The sequence below is a fragment of the Cololabis saira genome, chromosome 20 (genome assembly GCF_033807715.1).
Source record: "Cololabis saira isolate AMF1-May2022 chromosome 20, fColSai1.1, whole genome shotgun sequence".
In the NCBI taxonomy this organism is placed as follows: domain Eukaryota; kingdom Metazoa; phylum Chordata; class Actinopteri; order Beloniformes; family Belonidae; genus Cololabis; species Cololabis saira.
The window spans coordinates 24,005,151-24,027,809 of NC_084606.1; the positions used below are offsets into that span (position 1 = coordinate 24,005,151).

Genomic DNA, 22,659 nt, shown 5'->3' on the forward strand with positions numbered 1-22,659 from the left:
AGGGGACGGAGTTTCCACAAACCAAACCCGTAGCAACCTCCCACGGGGACAAATAACCCCGTCCTTAATTTCGAGCATGAATCACGGAGGTACGACGAGTCATGAATGTGGAGTTCCTCTCTAATCAGACGAGACTGTTTTCCACGGTAGCCCTTGCTGCCACCTGGATTTACGAGCAGCAGACGACTGCGTCGGCCCGCGTCCTGGAGGTAAAACCCAAAACCGCCTCCACTGGGAGCTGCTTTTATTCAGAGGCCACAGAACCGCCGCCAGAAAAACCTCCCATGACTCAACCTGGATTTATTATTTTCTGAGAAAGACGACACGGTGGATAATTAGACTCCAATCAGAGCGAGGTGGACCCAGGGAGACGCCGCATGTCACATACGTGGCATCAAGACTATATGAGGGGAGTCTGGTTCCTCTGGATCCATCTTTGGTTTCCAGGCCGTGAGGAAGCTCCTGCACGAGTCCCCGGTTCTGGTTCTGTACAGGTAGGAAATGGAAGCGGTACTCTCTGGGATGAAAACCCCTTGAAAGGCCAGAAGCTGCTGGGATCTGTGCCCCTGCAGAACCTAGAAATAACTGACCCAATGCTTTCATGATCTACGGCTTTGTTTTTGCTGTCTTTCTATTCTTTTGCTCGTCTTTCATTTATCATCCTTTTGTTTTCCTGCTCGAGCCGCGACACGCCCTGGGTCATTGTTCTCGTCTCCATCAGGCCACATCACACCTATTCCCAGCAGACGAGTCTAAAAGCAGCTCTCACCGCCTTCCTTCTCCCATCAGCCCCCCACGGTTTCTAACCAGAACCGTTCCCATGAGAATCACCTCGTATTCAAGCCATTCAAGCCCCTCTGCCCATCTTTTACTTTCTCCATCTCTTCTTTGTTGTCTTGTGTAAACCTGCATTCCTGGCGTTTGGATTCGGGTTGTCGTCCATGCACCATCGGCCCGTCATCCTGCCAGCAGAGCGTGTTCAACCTGAGGTGCTTGACTGGCCACTGTTGGATGGGGGGGTTGACATCCTGGTTCTGGCTTGAATACGAGGTGATTCTCATGAGAATAGACCAGGTTAGAAACAGTCGGGTTCAATCCTCGCTGCCCTGCCTTCCAGTTGATTGGCCTCTCCGGGTCTTGGATCCATTCGGTGGTTCTGTGGTTCCTTGAGCCCGGTTTGAGGAGGATCCGTGGCTCTCATCTCAAACACCGGCAGGACTGAAACTACGTTTCAGGCTGTTTTTGATTAGGCTAACGCCGAGTCTTTACTAAAGTTACTTTCGTCAATGAAAATTATGACTAAATATCGTCGTCAACAAACCTTTATCACGTGAGGAAAACGAGATGAGACCCAACGAAAATGCTGGTCATGTGACGATAACAATAATTAGATATATAATGCAATATCGTAGAGGAATAAAAACCAGACTAAAATGTAGATTACAAAATAAAAACTCTGCTAAAATGTGTCTTCATTTTCGTTGACCAAAACGAGACAAAATGTTCAACCAAAGATCCTTAATGTCCATGTTTTCAGTAGTTTCCTCTGGTTTAGTTCTGCTGCTGGGTGACGTCACGTCCTCAATCCCAGTCGCTGCAGCGGGGAATCAGATCCAGAAGATGCAGCTGCAGGTTAGAGGCTGATGCCGTTAACGCAGAGCTCTAGGTTCACGTCAATTAAAAACAAAGTTACATAGAGAAATGCAGGGATCTGCTCTGGGGCTGGAGAAGAAAAAGAGACCATCTTTGGATACACTTTCCTACATAGACGTGGAAAAGAAAACCCAATGTGTCGTCGAAAAAGAGAAAGACAGGGAGAAATGCGGAAAAATAAATATGTTGTAAACTCAAATTAGAGTCTTCTGTATCTGGAATGAATGTATTCTTGAGTCTATAAGGTAACAATAATATAATAATAAGATGACCTTGTTTGAATTGTAAAATGGGTTTGGCTAAATACAATCTTTGACTAAAATAAGACTAAAATGCTGAGACTTTTAGTCGACTGAAACTTGACACGACTAAAAGGAGAATGAACGTGACAAACTAATAAAAACTAAAATGATAGCTTGACCCAAAGAATAGAATGAAACTAAAATTGAACCAGGCTGACAAAAACAACAGTAGTCTGTACCACAACTTTAACGTAGCCTTCCCCTCGGCCTCTACTACACTCTTAGCCCAGAAGTCCTCCAGCTCCTAGGTTTTGGTCCACAACACCGATCTTCCAGCTCCTTCCAGGGAAACAACGTCCTTCTAAAAAACTGAGATGCTAGAAAGTCAAGGCTCCCTGACGGCTCTTCACACCGGTCCTTCACTCTTGAGGGTCTACGAGGTTTTTTGTTTTCTTGCGTCTTGTCCTCATAGCGTCCAAAACACCTCTAATCCAGCATTACATCATCCAGGGTGCCTCGTCTCCAGTGGAAGGACTTCCTTTAGAGGAGGTGGGATTTATGTACCTTTAAGGCCCCATGATGCCTCTTCAGTTCCCACCTTCATCCTCACAGGTTCCAAAGTGCCTCTCATCTTGAATCAGGCATCGTTTAAGTTCACATCTTTGCACCAGCGTCGTCCAAACCCCCAAAAGTAACACCTTCAGGGTCATTCCACCTGGCTAATCTCCTTCCTAACACATCAGATCCTGCAGCAGAGTCGGCTGACGTCTGTCCTACCCTCAGACCAGAACCTGTGGAGGGTTTCTATTCTGCTGACACAGGAATAATAATCATCTCATTGGTCTGTTGGCCTGAATTGCAGCAGTTCTGCAGCTACCAGCCTCGTCCTGTCGCGTACCTTCAATAGTTATTTAAAAATTAAGTAGTAATTAATTAATTCAATCATTAAATAAATGTACAATGGAGTATAATTGGAAATACATAAATATATAATTTATTTGATATACAATTAAATTATTAGTGTCATTAAATAATTTAATTTTGAATATTTCATTGGATATATATTTCATTATTTCATTACATATTTAATTATTCCTGCATTGGCTGAAGCACATCATGAATTTAGTTAAACTGTCACTTCGACTAATGTATATCAAATGAAATATATTCACCATTTGATTATTTAATGATACATTTAATCATTTAATTGTTTAATTGTATATTGAATAGATTGTATGTTTATGTATTTCCAATTTTATTCATTGCATTGTACATTTATTCAATGATTAAATTAATTAATTTTGACTGTTTCAAACCTCCACGTGAATATATCTAACGCAACAAAACTTTTTTATGCAACCAAAACTGTCTGTAACCAATGATTAAAAAAATATGATAAAATATAAGAAAAATAAAGGTGTACCAAAGTGGAAGAAAAAGAAAAATAAAGGGTCGGAAATTGTTCTGATGCTTCTGATTATTCAAACACAGATTTTTTTTTTGCGTGATACTACGTACATTTACTTCTTTCATGTTTAAAAGAAAACCCCACAATGCCTTGTGTCCATCTGTTTACAAGCCAGACTCACATTTGAGGCGTAATGAATTCACACCGACGATCTAAGTCAGAGTGTCCATCCACAGTGGGCTGCCACACTTCATGACAACGCAGGCAAACAATAGAGCAAACAACAAACACCCTCCGTGTGTACGTGGGGGGGTCGGGGTGGGGGGGTGCGGTTGCTAGCGGCGGTACCGTCGTCGGGGTGTGTGTTCAACGTTTGGCTCAGTTTAGGCACAAATTCTGTCCAAGTACGTTAGGCCATAACTCCCCAACTGTCACGAAGAGGGTGTGTGTGTGTGTGTGTGTGTGTGTGTGTGTGTGTGTGTGTGTGAGGTTGCTCGCTGCAATATCTAACGGCATCAATCAGTTTCAGTTTTGCTGCCAGAGGGCTAAGTACAGAAACCTGTTCAGTTTTCTACCTCCTTTCCTCCGTCCATCCTCGTCTCTCTCTTAGTTGAAGCTGGATTATGTGTCGTTGAATCCGGCGCTGGGCGCTAACCTGCTACTAGTGATGCGTAGTTAGCAGCCGTGTGTTACAAGTTACATTACATTAACACGGGCATTATGGGAATGCATGAAAGAGGGCGTGTCTGATTTATTTATGCTGTCCACAGGTGATCCTGGTAATGGTTGGGGGCGTAGACGATAATTTTTAACGCCATAGTCGTGTTTAAACCCCCCTGCAGCTGATGCGGGAAAAGTTGATTATCCCCTGACTTTTAACGAAGCAACTCATGACGTCACTCCATTCGATGTCTATGAAGACGTTGCTGAGAGAATCCGGCGTAACGCCCCACTGGTTGGCATGGTGATACATCCCTAATCCCTTAACAACCAGGAAGTGGATTTTTTGGGGCTCTAGTGGCCCTTTATTCAGACAGGAAGGGGGTAGAGAGAGAATGGGGACGACATGCAGCAAAGGCGCGCAGGCCTGGACTCGAACCCACGACCGCTGCAGGAGGACTGTAGCCTCAGCACATGAGCCGCTGCCTAACCCACTACGCCACCGAGCAGCTCGTGGATTTAGTTTTTTTTTGTTGCAGTTCCTTCATTGACCACTAGGGTCAGTCTCCAAAACCGCTGACCTTAACATGAAAGTTGACCTTGACCACAGGGCGCAGCTGATGGCTGACTGTCATCACTATGAATGAAAAAGCAATCTCAAAGGTGTCCCTTTTCCACCAAACCGGTTCCAGAGCTGGTTCTGGTCCACTGCTGGTGCCGGGTCACAATTCGTTCAACTTGCGAACCAGCTGAGAACCAGTTTGTTTTTCCATAGCTCGGGTGCCAACAGGAGCCAGGTCATTACGTGTACGGACCTGGTCCACGTAGCTCCTCTGTGGACACATCTCTAAAACACAGGTTGTCTCCTCCTCAGACCCATGATGCTTTGCTGCATCCAGATTCATTCTTATTTGAAAATGTCTCCGTCTCACAGTCTTGCTGTTGCCGTTGGTCTTAACAAGTCCGACCCTCCGCTGACGTAAGCAGTTCTTTCCTCTAGCCCAGCAAAGAGTTGGTGCTACCTTGGAACCGGTTCTTCTGGCCGGGAGCCAGTTCTTTGTCAGTGGAAACAGAAAGTCCGGTTCCAAAATCAGCACTGACCCAGAACCAGAACCAGCCCTGGAACCGGTCAGATTAAAGGAGCTTGAGGCAGGATTTATGAAAAAAATGCGTATACGTTTTAAGTTTTCTAGTAATAATGTCAGATGAAGCGTTCCAAACCAAAAAGAATGAGCCCTCTACCGTATCTCTCCGTTGCCTTGAACAGGCTGTGTGCTGCAAAATATGCTGCACTTTACTTCAATAGCTTGGTCATGTGACGGTCAAACCCGTCACCATCATCAGCTAAATTATTCATTTATCCTTTTTTCTTTGGAGAACCTGCCAGTTCCTGACCTTCATCCTCAGCTATGTCCACTGACCATCTCCAGCTGTATTTCTCAGCCTGTCGTTCCAGAAACCTCCTGATGAGACCTAACAGCACAAACGCATGTTGGGTGGCGGGATAGCCCATTTAAATTATGGTCCCGAATACACGCCAAACATTAGGCGGATATCCCGTCTTCAACTTGTGTGTTTTTCTTTAGCTTTGGCAACGACTTTGACGGCAGATATCCTCGTCTCAACAGGACCCTGAGCCTCTTCTTCCTCATCCACTCAGAGATCTCCGCCCCCGGGAGAGTTTTTGGTTCTCGTTGTTTTTCACTTAAACCTCTTGTCTTCCTCAGCCGCCCGCCGATTGAAGACTGCCGGCGCGAGCGAGCCAGCGCCGTCGTAAACCATGTCGGCTGCGAGCGGCTAAGGAGGCTCGGCCTCCGGCCAAGAGAAGCACATGACAGCCGAGCTGTTATTCTAGTTTTGAGAGAGATGTTATTTTAGCTCCTCGCTGCATGTTTTTGTTGAGTCTCACATATTCGGCAGCATCTACTCCTTCTTGTGGGCATGTCACATAAATCTCTCTTTTTTTTTTTTCCCTCCTCTGGTAATTGCAGGCCGCAGCAGATTAGCCGGCGGGCAGCCGAGCGGTCGGGGAGGACATCGCGGGAGAAATTCCTCCCGACTAGACCTCGCGGCCTCGTTCCTACACGTGTTTGGATCTATGGCGCTTTTCCACCAGCACCTACTCGGCTCTACTCAACCTGGTTTCTTTTCCATAACAATTCAGCACCTGGAGCAGAAGTAGGAGGTTGGAGCGAAGCTGCTGTGACGTATTTGATTGTGTGATCTAAAAGAAGAAGACAACACTAAAGATGTAGAACCTGGAGGAGATGATATATGTGCTGCTGGGTCTGTGGCTTGTGTTCCATATCAAGTTAAAAAATGAGAGAAGCTTCAAGCGGCGACGCTTTTTAGTTTTTGTTTGTTTGTCTTTGTGCTGCTATAAAGTCCGAGCAGCTATGAAGTGAAGGAGCTCCTGGTGGATCTGGTCGTTCCTTATCGCCCGTCTAGATCCCTTTTTAAAGGGAAAGTTCGTTTTTTTACAACCTGGACCTTATTTCTGGCATTTTTTATGGTCGTATACTCACCCAGGCAAGTTTGGTGTCATTTGTAAAAAAACGAACTTTCCCTTTAATTCTCTCCTCAGCCACCAGGTTTATGAACATCTGCACCTCAGAGTTGGATCATGAAACAGACTTCTGCTGCCATTGCCTGTCTGAATGAACAAGAAGCCGTCAGAAGCTCTTTCACTGATGTCACATCCTGACTCAGACGTCTGACTCCAACCCCCCCGACCAATCAGTGGCCTGTAGTGTGATGATGTCAGATACAGCCGACTCAGCCGCTTAGAACCTCGACAGAGTAGAAACAGGAAAAGTATCTACTTGGCAGGTTAGACCCTTAGTGGGAAAGAGTAGAGGAGAGCCGAGCTGAGTAGGTACTAGTGGAAAAGCGCCATTAGAGCCGTTCAGGTGACAGACACGTTACCTTTCTATCCACGACGCACAGCTGCTCCGCCGGTAGGTAGTGGAAAGGAAACAGGAATCTGAAGTTGAAGTTGCCCTCGCCACCCAGGGAGCGGTAGTGGACGTCGGTCTTCTGCTTGTTGTGTTCGTGTCCGTCGAGCCAGCTGATGGGCCAATCAGAGCTGTTATCGACGTGTCGAAAACAGACGGGTATGGAAGCAGAAGAGAGGGGGGTGGTCTTACCCTCTGACGTAGATGTCGCTCATCCTCTCGCCGCTGATGCTGACGTCGTCCAGGATGACATCACTGGTGTTCCAGATGACGCAACGCAGGAAGAACCTGAACGAAAACAGACCCATTGACCTCAGACAGTCCTGTTCAGAAGTTAGTGAACCCAATCTGGACTTTGACTTTTTTAAAACCAAGATTCTTGATTGATTATTCTGTTGCATGGCCCGGTTTCAACCAAACTTTTTCTGTTAGGTGGATGTTTTCACTCGGAGCAGGCAAAACAACCCTCCCGAATCATCATTCCTCCACCACCGTGCCTGACAGCAGAACCTCGACCCAGAAGTTTCATGGTTTGCTCAGATGCAGTCATGCCAACTTCAATCTGGATCCATGGTCTCCATGGCAACCTTTCTAAACGGACCTTTTTTCTCTTCTAATCACACCTCACTGAGCTCGAGAAGTCACAACAACTGTTTTTCTAAGACGTCTTTCCCTTTTGGCGTTGTGTATTTTGGTTAGCTGATCAGATTTTTGATTCTGTTTTTACACAGAAAGAGCTTCACTACGACTGGTGTATTTGCTTAATGATAACTCTGATCAACTGCCATATTGACCCTCTGAATGACTGATCAGAGGACTGAATGATATTGAGAACTGATCAGCTGACTGGGGGCTTTTATTGATCGATTGCCTGGCCTTCATCTGCATGTGTTTCTTACTTCTTGGCCTTGCGTGGCGTGATGTTGAACGGGGGTCCGGGTGGTCCCAGAGACTTGGGAAAGATGTCCACCCACATCATCAGACGCCCCTGAGAGGGAGACAAGCAACCGGTCAGACGACAGAAATGGGAATGAGCAAGTGTGTGTGTGTGTGTGTGTGTGTGTGTTCACCTGCTCTATGTCAGGTTGCAGTGGGTTGTACAGCGCTCTGGTCTCCACATGTTCTGGTACCAGTCCCAGTTTCCTCAAGATGTGAAGGGACAATCGCTCCTTGAGTGGACCGAGGTGACGCACAGACGCATTTTTGTCCTCTGAAAGCACACAGACAGAGTTCTGGGTTCAAGCGGAGGCCGCGGCTCCTGAAACGCTGGTAAAATCTCCCACTTGTTGATTCCTGCATCATGACTGAGTCGAAGAGTCGGTGCTTCCAGGCAACATGCAAATATGGAGCTGCTCTCAATTAATGTTGACCTCGACTTGGAAGAGAGAGGAAATGATGCAAAGCTGAAGGGAAGGAAACAGGGCAGATTAATTTGAGGAAGGAAGAAAGCAAGAAAAGGGAAGGAGGTACGAGAAGACAACTGGAGACGGAGGCGGTCATGGTTTTACATTTTTTAACTAAAAACACAATTTTTTTTTAACTATAAGGTCCTGTTGTGTACATTTGCTGAATAAAAAAAAGATAAAAAATGTACAAACATTAATTTAATAGAATATATGAAGATACGCCAAAGCAGGTCAGAAGCCACAGGCCTCCGAGACAAGGTGAAGTGCTCCTCCAGTGGATCAGAGTGGTACTGCAACTGTGGCGGACTGGATTTAACGCATATCTGCTGGTGCACTTTTTTATTTTTTTAATATATTTTTATCCCGATTTTTTTCCCCATTATATCACCCAGTGCCCCTACCTAAGTGACAGTTTTTTTTTTTAAATGTCTGTCAGTATTAGTAACCATGACAACAGGACATTTATTTACTTTTAGGAGTTGTGTTAAAGCCCAGGTTCATGAGGGTTGAGCAGGTGTAAAACACAGAACAAGAACAAGGCAGTTGAAGTAATTTCCTCTCTGAATCAACAAAGAAAATGTAAAAAAAATAAAGAGATAAATAACTTTGAGCTAAGTAAGGTTTATTTATTTAGTCCAGAAATGGCTGCAGGAACTAATTTTGGCACTTCTGCACCGCTTGGGGATTTGTGCCGGAAATTGCAGTTCATCAAATGACTTCTTGGGCTCCACGAGCAGGTGAAGGTTAAACTATACAGCAGAACATGAACTCATGTAAAGCTTTAGATGTCGTACGTATTACTAGTTTTGGTCTCCATAGATGTAGATTTCACATTCACGACGGCTAGATAGGGTTAACCTCATCAGCTAAAAGTATATTAGACCCTAAAAATGATTGTTCATTGGTAGAATCGTTTGATGAAAGGCCGCTGCATCACATAGCTGACATCATTTTAGCACTATTGGTGAAGTTGGCTTCTGATATGTGAATAAGTTTATTCTAACCTCCTAAAACTCGCCATTCTGGTTGGAGTCAGCACCTGTCAAGATGACATCGTTACCTGTTAAAGCCATGTGTGACGTCATGGGATGAGTCGTTGCCCGGCAACCAACACAACTCACTTCTCTCTCTCCTTTCAACATATTGATTACTATTTCATTTATCTATTTTTACTTATTAATTCTCATTTTTAAAGAGTGACACGTGTCAGACGAGAGTGAAAAAGGGGATGGATAACACGAGAGAAGTTTTCAGAAAGAAAAAAAGACAGAATTCAGAAATGACGGACAGCAAAGCTGACGCACAGTAACCGTGGCAACCGTGGAAAGAGAACACGGGAGTACAGACTCACTAACCGGGAGACGGCCGAGATGTTGATCTTGGCGCAAACACACACATACACACACGACTGTACTATAAATCACCATGACGACAACCATGACCTTGCATCGCGCAGCCATGGAACATATGTGTGTGTGTGTGTGTGTGTGTGTGTGTGTGTGTGTGTGTGTGTGTGTGTGTGTGTGCAGGAGCTAAAACCTCCTGAATCCTGAATATTTATCTCATCGCCCCACTCCTCAGGTGGTCCCGTGCCCCCCCCCCCCCCTCCTCCACCTCTCCGTCCCAGCAGAGGAGGGAAGGATGGGGGAGGAAAGGAAGGTAAGTGATGGGGGAAGAAAGTGAGAGGAAGAAGTTAAGAAAAGGCTAAGAGGGGATGGGAGGGTTAACGGGAGCGGAGCACAAGAAGAACAGGAGATTCGGGAGGATTTCACTCAGTTACTCTTGTTCTGCCGTGAGTTTCTGCAATTCCACCACCAACCACCAGGGGGCAGTGTAGCCTTGATCTACTTCCTGTACGTTGCTCAGACATAACAACGGAGCCAAGGGAGCAAAGTTTACGCAAGATGGTGCTGATAAAAGTTGCACATCAGTCGATTTGTACAGACACTGCAGCCAACTATCGTCCTACCCGACTTTTATCACGACGAAGAAGAAACGGCGGGAAATTCAAAAACGATGGTTGTTGAAGAAGATCCATAACTGGGCGTTTAATGTTCTGAAGATAAACTTTAGATGTTAACTTACACTTATCTTTCCGCAGCTTCGCTCTTTCGAGGTCATGAATCCGTTAAGGATCTACTACCATCAAATTAACTGGTACTGATTCCTCCTACCTCATATAGTGAACGCAGCGCTATGTACATGCTAACTGGGATTAAAGTGGACAGCCTGGTTAAAAGCCTGGTGCAAAAAACTGTTTGTCTTTATTGTTATCAACAATATTAATATGAGGCGGAGCCTTCTGATTGACACCTGGCTCGGCCAATGGCCAGCCACCATCACCTCCTCACCAGTCATCATCGCGCTATGAAGATAAGTAATCAGCAGTTTAAACTAATCCAGCGTCGGCTAAACGGAGCAGTAATTGTCATTAATTCAGCTAAAACTAAAAGCTTAAAGCAGCACAATGTAACTTTCAGCTTTTGTTGAGTTTGGCGGCTCCTTTGGACAAAAGTGGTAGTGCTTTACCAGTAGTTTGGAAGGGTTCCTACCATCCACCTCAAAGTTACATAGTGCCAGTGAAGGCGATACAGACCCCTCAGACCATGACAGAGGTGTCATTAAACCTGTTGGAAGTTGATGTACCATCACAATGACTCTGGAAATATTATATTAAAAGGTGGAAAACTTACATTGTGCTGCTTTAAATTAGCATCTAATTTTTCAGAATAGTAACATTGTTGGTATTTTTCATGGGAGTCTGCTTCTATGATATTTTTGGGCTAAAGACTTATTTAATTGGACCGTGCTGCAAAACACACCAACTAGCTTCTCCTCCTTGTTTCTACTTTCTTCTCTATTTATCTTTCCCTAACTGTATAGCTTCTTTAGTTCATTATCACTAAAGCCACAACCTGCAGGTAGTCAGGACTGCCTCTCTTCTTGATGATGACCCTTTAACCTCGGAGACTGTAGGGGGCGCCCTGCAGAATCAGGCCAAGAGGAGCGCCGTCCTGCATGTTTTAGATGTTTCCCTGCTTTAACCAGTGTGTCTACAGGTTTGACCAAGTTAAATTTAAGACTTTTTAAAACCATTTTCAAACAAAATTTAAGACCAAAAAGATAGTCACACAATTTGAACCCAATGTCCAGAGAAACTGGAATTTTCGAGGCCATTTGTCACTAAATTTACATTTACCCATATTGGCTTGCCTTGTCTCGAGACTAGGCGACTAAGAAATCCAGCGCTGAGGTCAAAGTTGCCAGATCTGACAGGTTCCAGCCCAGACGTGATGTAAAACCCACCTAAATAATGAAAAACCAGCCCAAACGATACATTCTCTATGTTAAAACCGTCAATTATTAAATGCATAATACATTTCAAGCTTCACAGAACCACTAAATAGCCAAAAAAGGTTCACGTTTCTTCTTTTCTCTGCCATAATGGAAACATTTTTGTTAATAATTTCTCCTAAATAAGACAAATTAAGACGTTTGAAGGCCTTATTTTAGGAAAATGGTATTTAAGACTTTTTAAGAAAAGAGGAAGAAGTCATGTTGGATGAAACAAAGAATGAAGAAGAGAGGTATCAAAGAAGGAAGGAGAAATGGTAGGAAAGAAAGAGGGGTGAAGGGCAGTGTGTAAAGTCTTGCGGTTAACCTGATTACAAGAGAAAACTCATTTTATTGCATAGAAACAACTGTAATTACCTGCAAATGTGTTAATGTGAGGTTGAGCTGGGCCGGTGAGCCGGACGAGAATCCCTGAACGAACAAACACTAACGTGACAACGGCATCGTGACGCAATCCGGGAGCTCAGCGTCGGGCTCAAGCCGCTTGTTTTCAATCCAAACATTTACACGATCTCCTAATAATCCGCCGCAGGCCGCAGCGTCAACACTGGGATCACAGGAGCCAGATGACCTCAGATGACCTCATTACACGGGGGGTTCATCAAACTAAGGCCACCTTCAGCTCAGAAGCCGCTTATCGGGACGAGCGGCCGTCAGGCTGCCTCAACAAGATGCTGGTTCTGGTTAGTCTGCAAAGCTCTCACTAACGTGTTATGGAGAATAAATGGAGAACCGGGAGGGACAGAGACCTGGGGGAACGAGGGATGAGATGACAAACAACTGCTGAGGAAGTGATCTGCTCTACTTTTAATCTCACTAAACCCCAAAGCCCCCGGTGCAGCGGGCGAATGCCATATAAGAACAAAGATGAACATATGTTTGAATGAACTGTTTACAATATAACTCAGAAACTGTTGACAGAACTATTTCATGCTCATATAAGGGACTATTGAACTTGAAACCACATTAAATTCCATATATTGAAACAAAATGGGAAAAGGATGGAGGGATAACTATACAGCGGTATCAATGGGGATGAACCGGCTCACAGAAGTGGCTGGAAAAACCTAATTAGGTATTTTATTACACCTTGTCCTGTTGGAGGAATATGGAACCATATTTTCTGGGACTGCCCTCTCATGAAGGACTATTGGAGAGAGATACACATATATACACGACCTAAAGGATATCTCTGAATGCAAAATACCCTTGAGAGTAAGACTAGGAGGTCTCGAGACCACTTTTTTGTAGTCTTGGTCTTGTCTTGGAAAACTTAGATGCCGTTGCACCAAGGTGACAGAATCTGGTGATCAGCAGTTCTTCCTCTTGTTAATGTAGAGTTTTGTAAACTATTTGTATTTTGCTATTTGTATTTGCTGATTGAATGTTTTGGTGCATCTGCATGTGTGTGTATTTAATTACAGTTTTGTGTTTACAACGGCCTTGTTTGAATAAATATATGAATAATATTTGCATATCGTTGTGATTGATTAAGCATCACCATTTCAGTGATGCTGATATACGGTGTAATCTGATTACTATAATGGTAAATAATGTAATTTCAATCTTTAATATTTAAAATTCAGGTTTCATCTCCAAATTAAGTCCAATTTACATCAGTAACATTTACTATTCATGACTTTTCTGAGGTGGAGGGGGGTGTTGGAGGCTGGTTATTCTGTTAGAGGACTTTGGGACTAGTTAGTAGTCGTGTCAATCCTTAAAAGCTCTGGAGTCAATCCTCCAATAGTGTAGAAATAGCGGTAGTGCAGTCGCCACACATATCTGATCTCAGCTGATGGATGAAAACATTTATAGTGAGTTCAACATCATCATCCACTTCTCTCTGTTATTGTGCTGCAGTTGAAAACAACCTCATATGGAAACTAGCTGAACCAGGATGGAGCTGATGTTCTACAATCACGCAGGATCAGGAAATTACTAGGTTTGTTTTGGTCTCAGTCTGGAGATGAACTAGTCTTGGTCTTGATTCTCTCTGATGGACATTTATAAAATGGAGACGATAACGGCATTTGTTAATTACAAAATGGAGAATTTTGCTTCACACTGGGAAAACTGGGTCAATACCTTATTTTCCACACTATAAGGCACTTAAAGTCATCAAAAATCGACAGTGCACCCTACAATATTATATATATTTTGTTCTGTTTACTAACCTTGAACCAATTTTATGAGGTACACTGAGCTCAAAAATCTGTCAACATGTTTTAGTGACTTTGGTAGCGACAAAGCCGCTCCACTTGATTGATGGTCGGACCGTTCAGACACATTAAAGTCGGTCCTTGGTTGGATACGGGTTGCAGCTTCAGACAACCTTAAATAACTAATTATGTAGCGCTGCAAGCAACCATCATCCAACATCTAGTCAAGTTACCTTACTGTAATTAGACGTCAACGTAGGTGTTTAGAGGAAACCCAGTTTTCAAATCTGTATCATAATCCAGTTATAATCAAATGTTGGAATACAACGTTGTTCCAACCTCACACTAACTTCAGGTGACTATCGCTGGCAACGATGAACCAATCAGAGATCAGGACTCTTACCCTCACTTTTTATTGGTGCATTCGTGGAAGATGAATTATTTAAAATGTGAGTTTATTTTTCTGTTTTAGTTACAACTGAACAATATTCTGAGTTATTGTGAACAACTTGAATAAAGTTAGACTCACCAGACTTTTGTTTCACTTTATATATGTTTTACTGTGCGCCTTATGTATGAAAATAGACCCGTACATTGATATTCCACCTTATGGTCCACAAAATACAGTATTTCACGCCCCACCGACCTGATTTTATCTTCACAGACTAGTGACTGACTGAATTGTATGGAAAAGATCAATCCCTACCTGGACATAGTTTTTTGTTTGTTTGTTTTTCCTTTTTCTGTTTTGTTGTTTTTTTTTCCACTTTTCAGACACAAAATAATAAAAAACCTATTTTGGTAGACAACAGATGTAAAATATTTGCACATAAGATGCATGTGATGGATAGGAATTTCTGATTCTGAAAGTCAATAAAAAAAAATTAATAAAAAAACAAAAAAACATTGGTGTAGATACACGATTCGTCGTGTATCTACACCAATCATTCATGACAACAGGAACCGGCCCCCGGTGGTCAGCGGAGGAAGTGCAGCTCTAGAGGTAGAAAGTTGGTGCTTGGATATAATATGAATATAAAACACTGTATGATTATTATATATGATGTGTTTTTAAAGAACGTGACAGGGTTTGCAGAGGTTGCACGTGTCGCTCACCCAGGTCTGCAGCTGTGTAGCGCTGCCCTCTGAAGCGGATGGCGGCATCTTCGAACACGGGCTTCTGCAGGTTTTGCCGCTCGCAGACTCTGCAGAGCAGCTGCCTGGGCGTCAGCTGGTGTCGCCACTGGTTCACCCCCGACCTGTCAGGGAGACACCGCGAGTCAGGAGGGAAGGATGGGGGAGGAAAACTGGGTTTTTTAGAATCTGCGGCGGCGGGTGCTCACACGCAGTAGGACCGGGGCAGGCCGCACATGGCGCCGTATTTGGACAGGAAGCGGTTCTCCAGGTCGATCACGGTCTCGCCGATCTTCTCGTCTTTGGTCAGCATGTCGTGGTCGTACAGCATCACCCGCAGGTCCTTCTCCAGCGGGAGGGAGCAGGTCAGCTCGAACAGCCTGGAAAGCAGCAGTCACAGCTTCGTTGGAGGCGGTTGCCATGGATACCAGCCCGCTCAGTCCCCTGATGATGCCACATCAGGCCTCCACTGATCACAGTTTACTCTTCTTATCATCTAAAGATGTGCTACGATCACTTCTCACAGCGCTTGAGCTGCAGATGCCGGACTAAATGTGCCCAAAAAATTCTTCTATTGTTATTTATCGTTTATTGAGGTGGTGAAAGAAAACTGTGTCTTTAAAGGAACTTAAAAGGTCATCTCTAGATTTTCCAGTTTTACTCGGGTGTGATCTCTGGTGCGCCATTAGCTTGTGTGTAGCGACCCCTGCTGGCTAAACACCAAAAAAATAAATAAATAAATAAAAAAAGGCAGAGGAGGGAACGGAGACACTCGGAGCGACATAAATCTGTCCGCCTGCTCAATGTGGTGTAATGAATTCAGTACACAAGGCTTTCAATATGTTAGTGGAAAAGACTGCCTTCATCTGAGCCTGAGTTATGTTTCTGAGCTGGAAAAAGCAAATCCACCCATCGTTTAACACGTGTACTGGGAATGGGAACAGGCTCGAGTGTTGCACGGCGTAGACGGTAAAGTCAGCAGCCAACGTCCCTCATTAACGTCGTTATTGACATAAAGCTGCTTATTGAGTTTAATAAAGGGGCACTTAATTCACGGTGAAGAGAAGAAGCTGATGTGGAAGATAGAAGAGTGATCGTCCTTTAATCAGACCATCGGTTCAATCCAAGTACCAACTCAGACAATAAATAGCATTTTTAGGCTGTTATTAGGGGCAATACTAAGTACCATGTTGAAAAGCTTATAAAGTTGACCCCTTAAATGTTATGACATGCTCTTTCTGACTTTCAAAGCTTCAAATTGGACTTAAACCGTCATGAAGCGAGATAGATAGATGATAGATGATAGATAGATACTTTATTAATCCCGAAGGAAATGTAGGGCATCCACTAGCTGAAAAAACACTTACAAAAACACTTTACAGTAGTTTAAGAAGGGAAGCGGTAACAGCAGAGCGAGTGGCAGGCCGAACACGATGCTCACTGAGCACACACAAAGCAGAAGACTACATGAATATGGCAGCACGGTGGCTTAGTGGTTAGCACTGTTGCCTCACAGCAAGAAGGTTCCCGGTTCGACTCCCAGGCCCAGCAGGACCTTTCTGTGTGGAGTTTGCATATTGTGTTTGTGGGGACTGCGGGTGAAAACTAGCATTTCTGCTAAACCCGGTGTATTTACACTGCTTAATGTAGTGTTCATGAATATGCATTGTCCCGTCTAAATAAACTTTGAACCATATGAATACGAACAAATATCACATGATGTGGGACTTTAAGGCCTCGCCACAGCATTTCAGCGGCAGGTCTGCACTTATTCCCAAACGTTGGTACATTCGTTTTTTTCATCCAAACTTTAGCTGTCTCACATTTTAGAAAATCAACGACTCCAAGATGCCCAGGTCCAAACCATCACCCTTCCACCACCGTGCTTGACAGTGGGTACTCTTGAAAAGCTGGGCTCGGTTTTCCTCCCAACACGTCACCGGACCTACCGGCCGGACGACTTTACTCTGGTCTCACCTGTCCACCGGACCGAAGACTTCAGGTTTGTTCGGATGCAGAAGAATATTCCACCTGACAACTCTGGTCACGACCCTTTTCAGACCGTTGCTAAGCAACAATTCTGAAAACAACGGCTGATGTAAAACAATATTTACATAACAGGGTTCCCCTGTTGTAATGTAAACAGTGCGTACTTTCCAAAGACAGGGTCCAGCGTACAGGGGACGTAGTCTTCGTGGTCACTGATGGTCTTCTTCGCCAGCGTGATCTTCACGTACGGGTCACACTGTCGAGGAAACAAAACATAAGCTTTCAGCTCTATATATTCCGTAATCTTTCATTACTTATTGAAGATTTCCTAAAACAGGTATCACTGAAGTCATAACAGATCAACCTTGTAACTTCAGGATCCCTTCATCTGTTTTTTCGTGTTCTGTCGTTATCAGATATCAGGTGTTTTTTTTCCCCACCTTTCCATGGGAGTCTTTGGGCTGCAGTCCTCGAGCTTGGATGACGTAGACGCGGACCAGACAGTCCTCGATGCCGTTAGGAGGAAGTTTCCTGAACCGTCGGTGGGGTAAGGAGGCCGACGGGTCGTCTGGAAGCGGATAAACCTTAAACATGCCCTGGTGAACACATGAGAGAGAAGATGTGAGGAATGAAAAAATAACATGAAATAGTTGACACACTCACTAGTCGTATTCTTAGGTCAAGCTTGCCAGTTCCAGGTTGGACCTCTTGTTTTTTAAGGGTATTACCTCAATTATTTGTGACTTAGATTCAACAAGTTCCTCCTGTATTAAAGGGAAAGTTCGTTTTTTTACAACCTGGACCTTATTTCTGAAATAAGGTCCAGGTTGTAAAAAACCGAACTTTCCCTTTAACGTTGTAGCATCACACACCACATCCCAGGCAGAGATCTGGTGCTTGTGGAGCCCACCGGAGTCAGGAAACTGCTGATCCTCAGTGTGTAATAAGGGGTCTAAAGAGGGCCGAGAATGAGCGCCGTCGGGGGGCCGCTCCTGAAACCCTCGGTCCAGTCCATTTGCTACCAACAGTCGTGTCTTTCTTCTCCCCTCCAAAGCTCAGGGTTTGACCTTCGGCAGGTTATACCGACCGCATCTACACGCCTGAACGCACCGAGCTCAGCCGACACGCGATTGGCTGATCCGATATTCGGGGGTTTACCTTGAACTCTCCCACCACCGAAGGGTCGTCTCCTTCATCCTGGGTCTTTCCTCGGTACAGTTTGAACGTTTGACAGAAGTCTGAGAAACCTGCAAAGTCTTCCACCTTCTCCAACTCCTTGTCGTACACCTGAAAGAAGAGAAGTTTATTTAATCCTCAGCATTTGCTCAGTTGATAGACATAAAAAAATCCGGGGAAAATAGGACATGAGGGTTTAAAGAGGAAACAAATGCAATAAGAAGGATGAAGAGGCTGAAAAGGTTAAATTGTACAAATATGTGCTTTATTTCCTACGTTGCTCTGCGTTTCTGGATAAAGTCATTTTTGTTTTTTTCAGTCTCTGAGGTTTCCAACACTCGCCGCCTCGCGTGACATCACAGATAAGTATTAGTCAGTTTAATTACACACACACACGGAAATGTAGTCTGAAAGTGTCCGGCCGCTGTAATTAGACGGCGTCTGTGTTGCTTTATAAAAGGATGACGAACCCGGGCAGGCGACGTCCACATGTCAAAAGGACCAGAAGGTTCATTTGTTTCCATTAGCGGCGCCACACACTCACAGTTTTGGCTCGTTCACAAAGAAATGACAATGAATGGACCAAAGAAGTGAACAGGCTGGAAACACAGGTCCATTCGTTCATTACAGACTAATCCAACTAGCACCCTTCTCCGAGGTGGATACTATCTACTACTATTCACCAACGCTAATATCCTTTATCTTTTTTTTATGTGTGAAAAACAAGATTAACAGGGAAATATTGTGAAAAATAATTTTTTAATGTGCTCAAAAGCATGATTTAGTTTTGTGTCTCTGCCTGTTCCTGTTTGTTTGTTTGTTTTCTCTCTTGCAGATTCCAAAGGCTTGTGTGCCCGTTTCGTTTCAGACTTGAAAACCGGCTTATAGGCTTCTGGCCTGTTATTGCTGAGTATTAAAAGAGAGAGAAAAAAAAAAAGTGCTCAAGAGCATGTAAAAGGAAATGCTAGGCAATGAAATCGTACGCGGGGGCAGGACCTTTTCAAAGTACGCGGCTCATTCGCAGAGCGAAAAAGACGACGTATGATTGGTTGTTTGTTGCTCTTCCGTCCTACTTTTTCGCGTCTCTTCTTAATTGTATCTAACATGATGTCCTGTGATAGACTGGCGACCTGTCCAGGGTGTAGCCCTGCCCTCGACTTTAATGAGCTGGGATAGACTCCAACAGACCCCCGCGACCCTGCAAAGGATAAAACGGATATAGAAAATGGATGGACGGACGGACGGACGGACGGATGGACGAGGTCAGTGGTTGCTCTGTGAGCCCGCCTCCTCCCAAAGCCATCGTTCACCTTCCTTGTTGATGCGTGTCGTAGCACCATAAACTCATCCAAAGTTTCTATGGGTGGGACTGCTGGAGCTGGACGGCTCAGTTTACCAGATAACACCATCAAACAGTTTGAAAAAAGTCCCCTTCAGAGGACGTTCCCTGTTAATCAGTTATTCATTTTATTTAATTTTTACGTGTAAATGTTTTATATGCTATAGTATTTATTTATTTTTTAGCACTGACTGATGGCACTTTTAATTTAGTTGTTATATAACAATGACAATAAATATCTAATACTACAGTGACTACTGATGAAGGCTTGACTGCTTTGTGAAAATATTCTTCATGATTTGTTAAAAAAAACGTCTTTAGGTACACATTGAAACCACGGAAACCTTTTTGACGTACCATATCGTCACCCTTCTAGAATAATGGCTTTAGTCTTTACTTTTCACAAACTTTTCAGAAAACAGATAATAAAAACACCAGCTTCAGTTGTTCAGACCAAAACTAAGAACCAAGAGTTCGTCTCCCGCCGGATTTTACAGACGAAAGGTTTCACTTGTTAACATCATGTCCTTACATATTAAAACCGTGCTTTTTTCTAGCTTACTGGAGCCGCTGATCCATCACCACATCTGCAAATGACACAAAATGTGGTGCGGTCACAAAGGAAACCTCCCACTGACATACCTTAAAAAGCCAAAGCAAACACTTGTGTCCCAAACGAGCCTCATTTCATCCCACGAAATTAATCAAAACATGTAGCAATAACCTCCGGATTGAACAAAATGTTCTCGCGGGGTTCTAAGGGAAAACATGAGGCCGTGCTTTGGTTTTAAGTTATGAGCAAATAGTATATTAAAATGAGATGAAAGGGGGTGGAGAAAGGTTACGACAGTAATGAGATGCTTCTCATTGCATGCAACCTCTTTGTTAAGAAGGAAGCTGAGAGGTTTGTTGGGGAGAGAAACGATGGGGAGGAGGAGGAGGATGAGAGTAATGAAAGGTGCACGGTCAGTGGTGAGGGCAGACAGGGTGAAAGACTTGGGGAAAGGACGGAGGCGGAGGAGAAGGAGGAAAAGAAAGTGATGACAGCGATGAAGTAAACCAGAGAAATGTTTATTTCAATACTTGAAAACCGAAGCCGGCGCCAAGGGAGCGGTAAGAGAAAACCGACTGCTCGAGGCTGGCGAGGCATCTGATGCTTTTGATTGAACCGTATCTGTGCACGAAACAAACACCAATACATTAATCGTCCTCCGTTCCTGTGGGACTTCGCCCTGATAAATTATGATTCAGTTTAACTGAGCCGATTGATACTTCTCTGTGTTTGGGACCGAGAGATTACTTTCTTGAGTCTGGTGCTGCAAAAATACTCGTTTTTGGGTCTCGTGTCCACTTTCTCCCGACATCGCTTCCATGGTGCCTAATTTAGCACGACAATGGCTGCGTTGACATGGGAAGTTTAATTCCTCTTTAATTCAGAATTAAAATTAAATCAGATTTAAAATGATTAAAAATTACCATGTAAACACCCAATTCCGAATGAAAATGGCCATTCCGAATTAAACTTAATTTCGAAGTGGCTGGTTTATTCCGGTTTATTTTAAATCCGAATAGAATAATTCAGCGATCATGTATTCACTCATTCCGCTTTAAATTAATTCCGGTCTTTCTGCTCGTTCCCTTGCCCGTCTGTCGCGATGACGCTTATATTCTGCGCTGGGCTTGTTTTCGAAACAAAGTTTCAAGATGGCAGCACGCAGTAAACGGTGGTCAAGAGCAGAGACCATTTATTTAATAAATAGCTTGGAGGACCTGGAAATAATTAAAACAACAGATGGCAAGAAACATTAAAATTGTGAGCTTTTCAAAGTTGTAGCGGCTAAGTTAGTTTTTCTTCCGGTAGACGTAACTTCCGGTCCGCCCCCCTATCCAATCAGAACCTTCCTAACCCCCAGACCCAAGCAGAATTGGATAAAGCCGATCAAACGTGTTTTCCATGTAAACCTCAATTCGGAATTTCTATTTCCATGTAAACTCGAAGGAAAATAGTTTAATTCGGAATTATTATAATTAAAACATCATGTAACCGTGGTTACTGGGACAACAAATGTAGTTGTGCTTATTTTATGGATCTCTGAGATCTGGCTGATCTTTAGGTTGACTAGCACCAGTAGCTGGCTCAAATACTCCCGCGAACCCCGGAGAGACCGTCTGCTGGTTCCCAACCAAGGTGAAAATCGATTGGGTTTTTATTCGTGGTAGCCATTCTCTACCCATGTACCCGATTTCAACCACTAAAGCAAGTCACATGGGGCTGAAATGAAACAAACCCCGATACGGGGTTCATACGGCCCATTCACACCTCACATGGAACCTATGTACAAATGTTAATTAGGAACATTCAGGTGTTGTTTACCTGTGTATCATGGACTTGTCTCCTTGAATATTTTCTGTTTAAAACAAATGAGCATCCAAACCACGATACTCACTCCACTGTGCTTCACAGTTGGGAGATTCTCTTTTCCCCCCTTACACAAAAGCATTACGCATTTTTTTTGCTTTTGTGTCATTTGAAGAAAATCTCCCCACGAGTGTTACAGTGATCTGGTTTTTACCGATCTTTGTTTTTCAAATCAAACCCTTTATTTTTTCCTTTTTTGTGACCCTATTTTGATTGGAAAAACCTAACTCCAATAGTTAATGGAGAAATTATTGGCAGAGTTTCATCATGTTTTCAAACTTTGCTCAAAAAATGATTAAATGAATAATAATAAATAAATGTATTTACGCATTAAGCATTCAATCAATGATCAATGTAGAAATACTGGTAGAAATACTGGTGATCAAACAGACTAGTTCATCCATCCATCTGTCTTAGGACAAAAGCCCCCCATCGAGAGATCAATTGTCTAAACGATTTTTCCGATTTTTTCCCCATTATATCACCCAGCGCTCCTACCTAAGTGACAGTCCTGGGCATTGCTCTCCTTCTACCAACCCAGGGAGGCCCCGCACGGAGTGAGCGGGCCGCTTCTTTTCACCAGGCCGGGTGGGGCTTCTCCGGCCGGACGTAGCGCGTGGAAGGATCACGTTATTCCGGCCAGATCCTCCCCATCTGGCGCCCCGGTTGGCATGTGTAGCGCAGGACTGTGTGCATGTTTTTTTGAGGGTAGCTCACATTAGCTACCTAGGGAACACGGGGAGAACATGCAAACTCCACACAG

At 43.9% G+C, this 22,659-nt stretch overlaps 1 protein-coding gene across 7 annotated transcripts in view; it reads right to left on the reverse strand.

Annotated features, from left to right (window-relative positions):
* dysf (dysferlin, limb girdle muscular dystrophy 2B (autosomal recessive)) overlaps positions 1-22,659 on the reverse strand; it is a 115,887-nt gene that overhangs the window by 13,973 nt on the left and 79,255 nt on the right. For all 7 annotated transcript variants that reach the window (XM_061710600.1, XM_061710596.1, XM_061710597.1 and 4 more), the window contains 9 exons: positions 18,121-18,249; positions 17,403-17,558; positions 17,127-17,218; positions 15,183-15,353; positions 14,956-15,098; positions 7,988-8,127; positions 7,817-7,905; positions 7,110-7,205; positions 6,889-7,030 (listed from right to left, as the gene is read on the reverse strand). In XM_061710600.1, the coding sequence (XP_061566584.1) occupies positions 6,889-7,030; positions 7,110-7,205; positions 7,817-7,905; positions 7,988-8,127; positions 14,956-15,098; positions 15,183-15,353; positions 17,127-17,218; positions 17,403-17,558; positions 18,121-18,249 (1,158 nt within the window). The remainder of the gene's footprint in view (positions 1-6,888; positions 7,031-7,109; positions 7,206-7,816; positions 7,906-7,987; positions 8,128-14,955; positions 15,099-15,182; positions 15,354-17,126; positions 17,219-17,402; positions 17,559-18,120; positions 18,250-22,659) is intronic.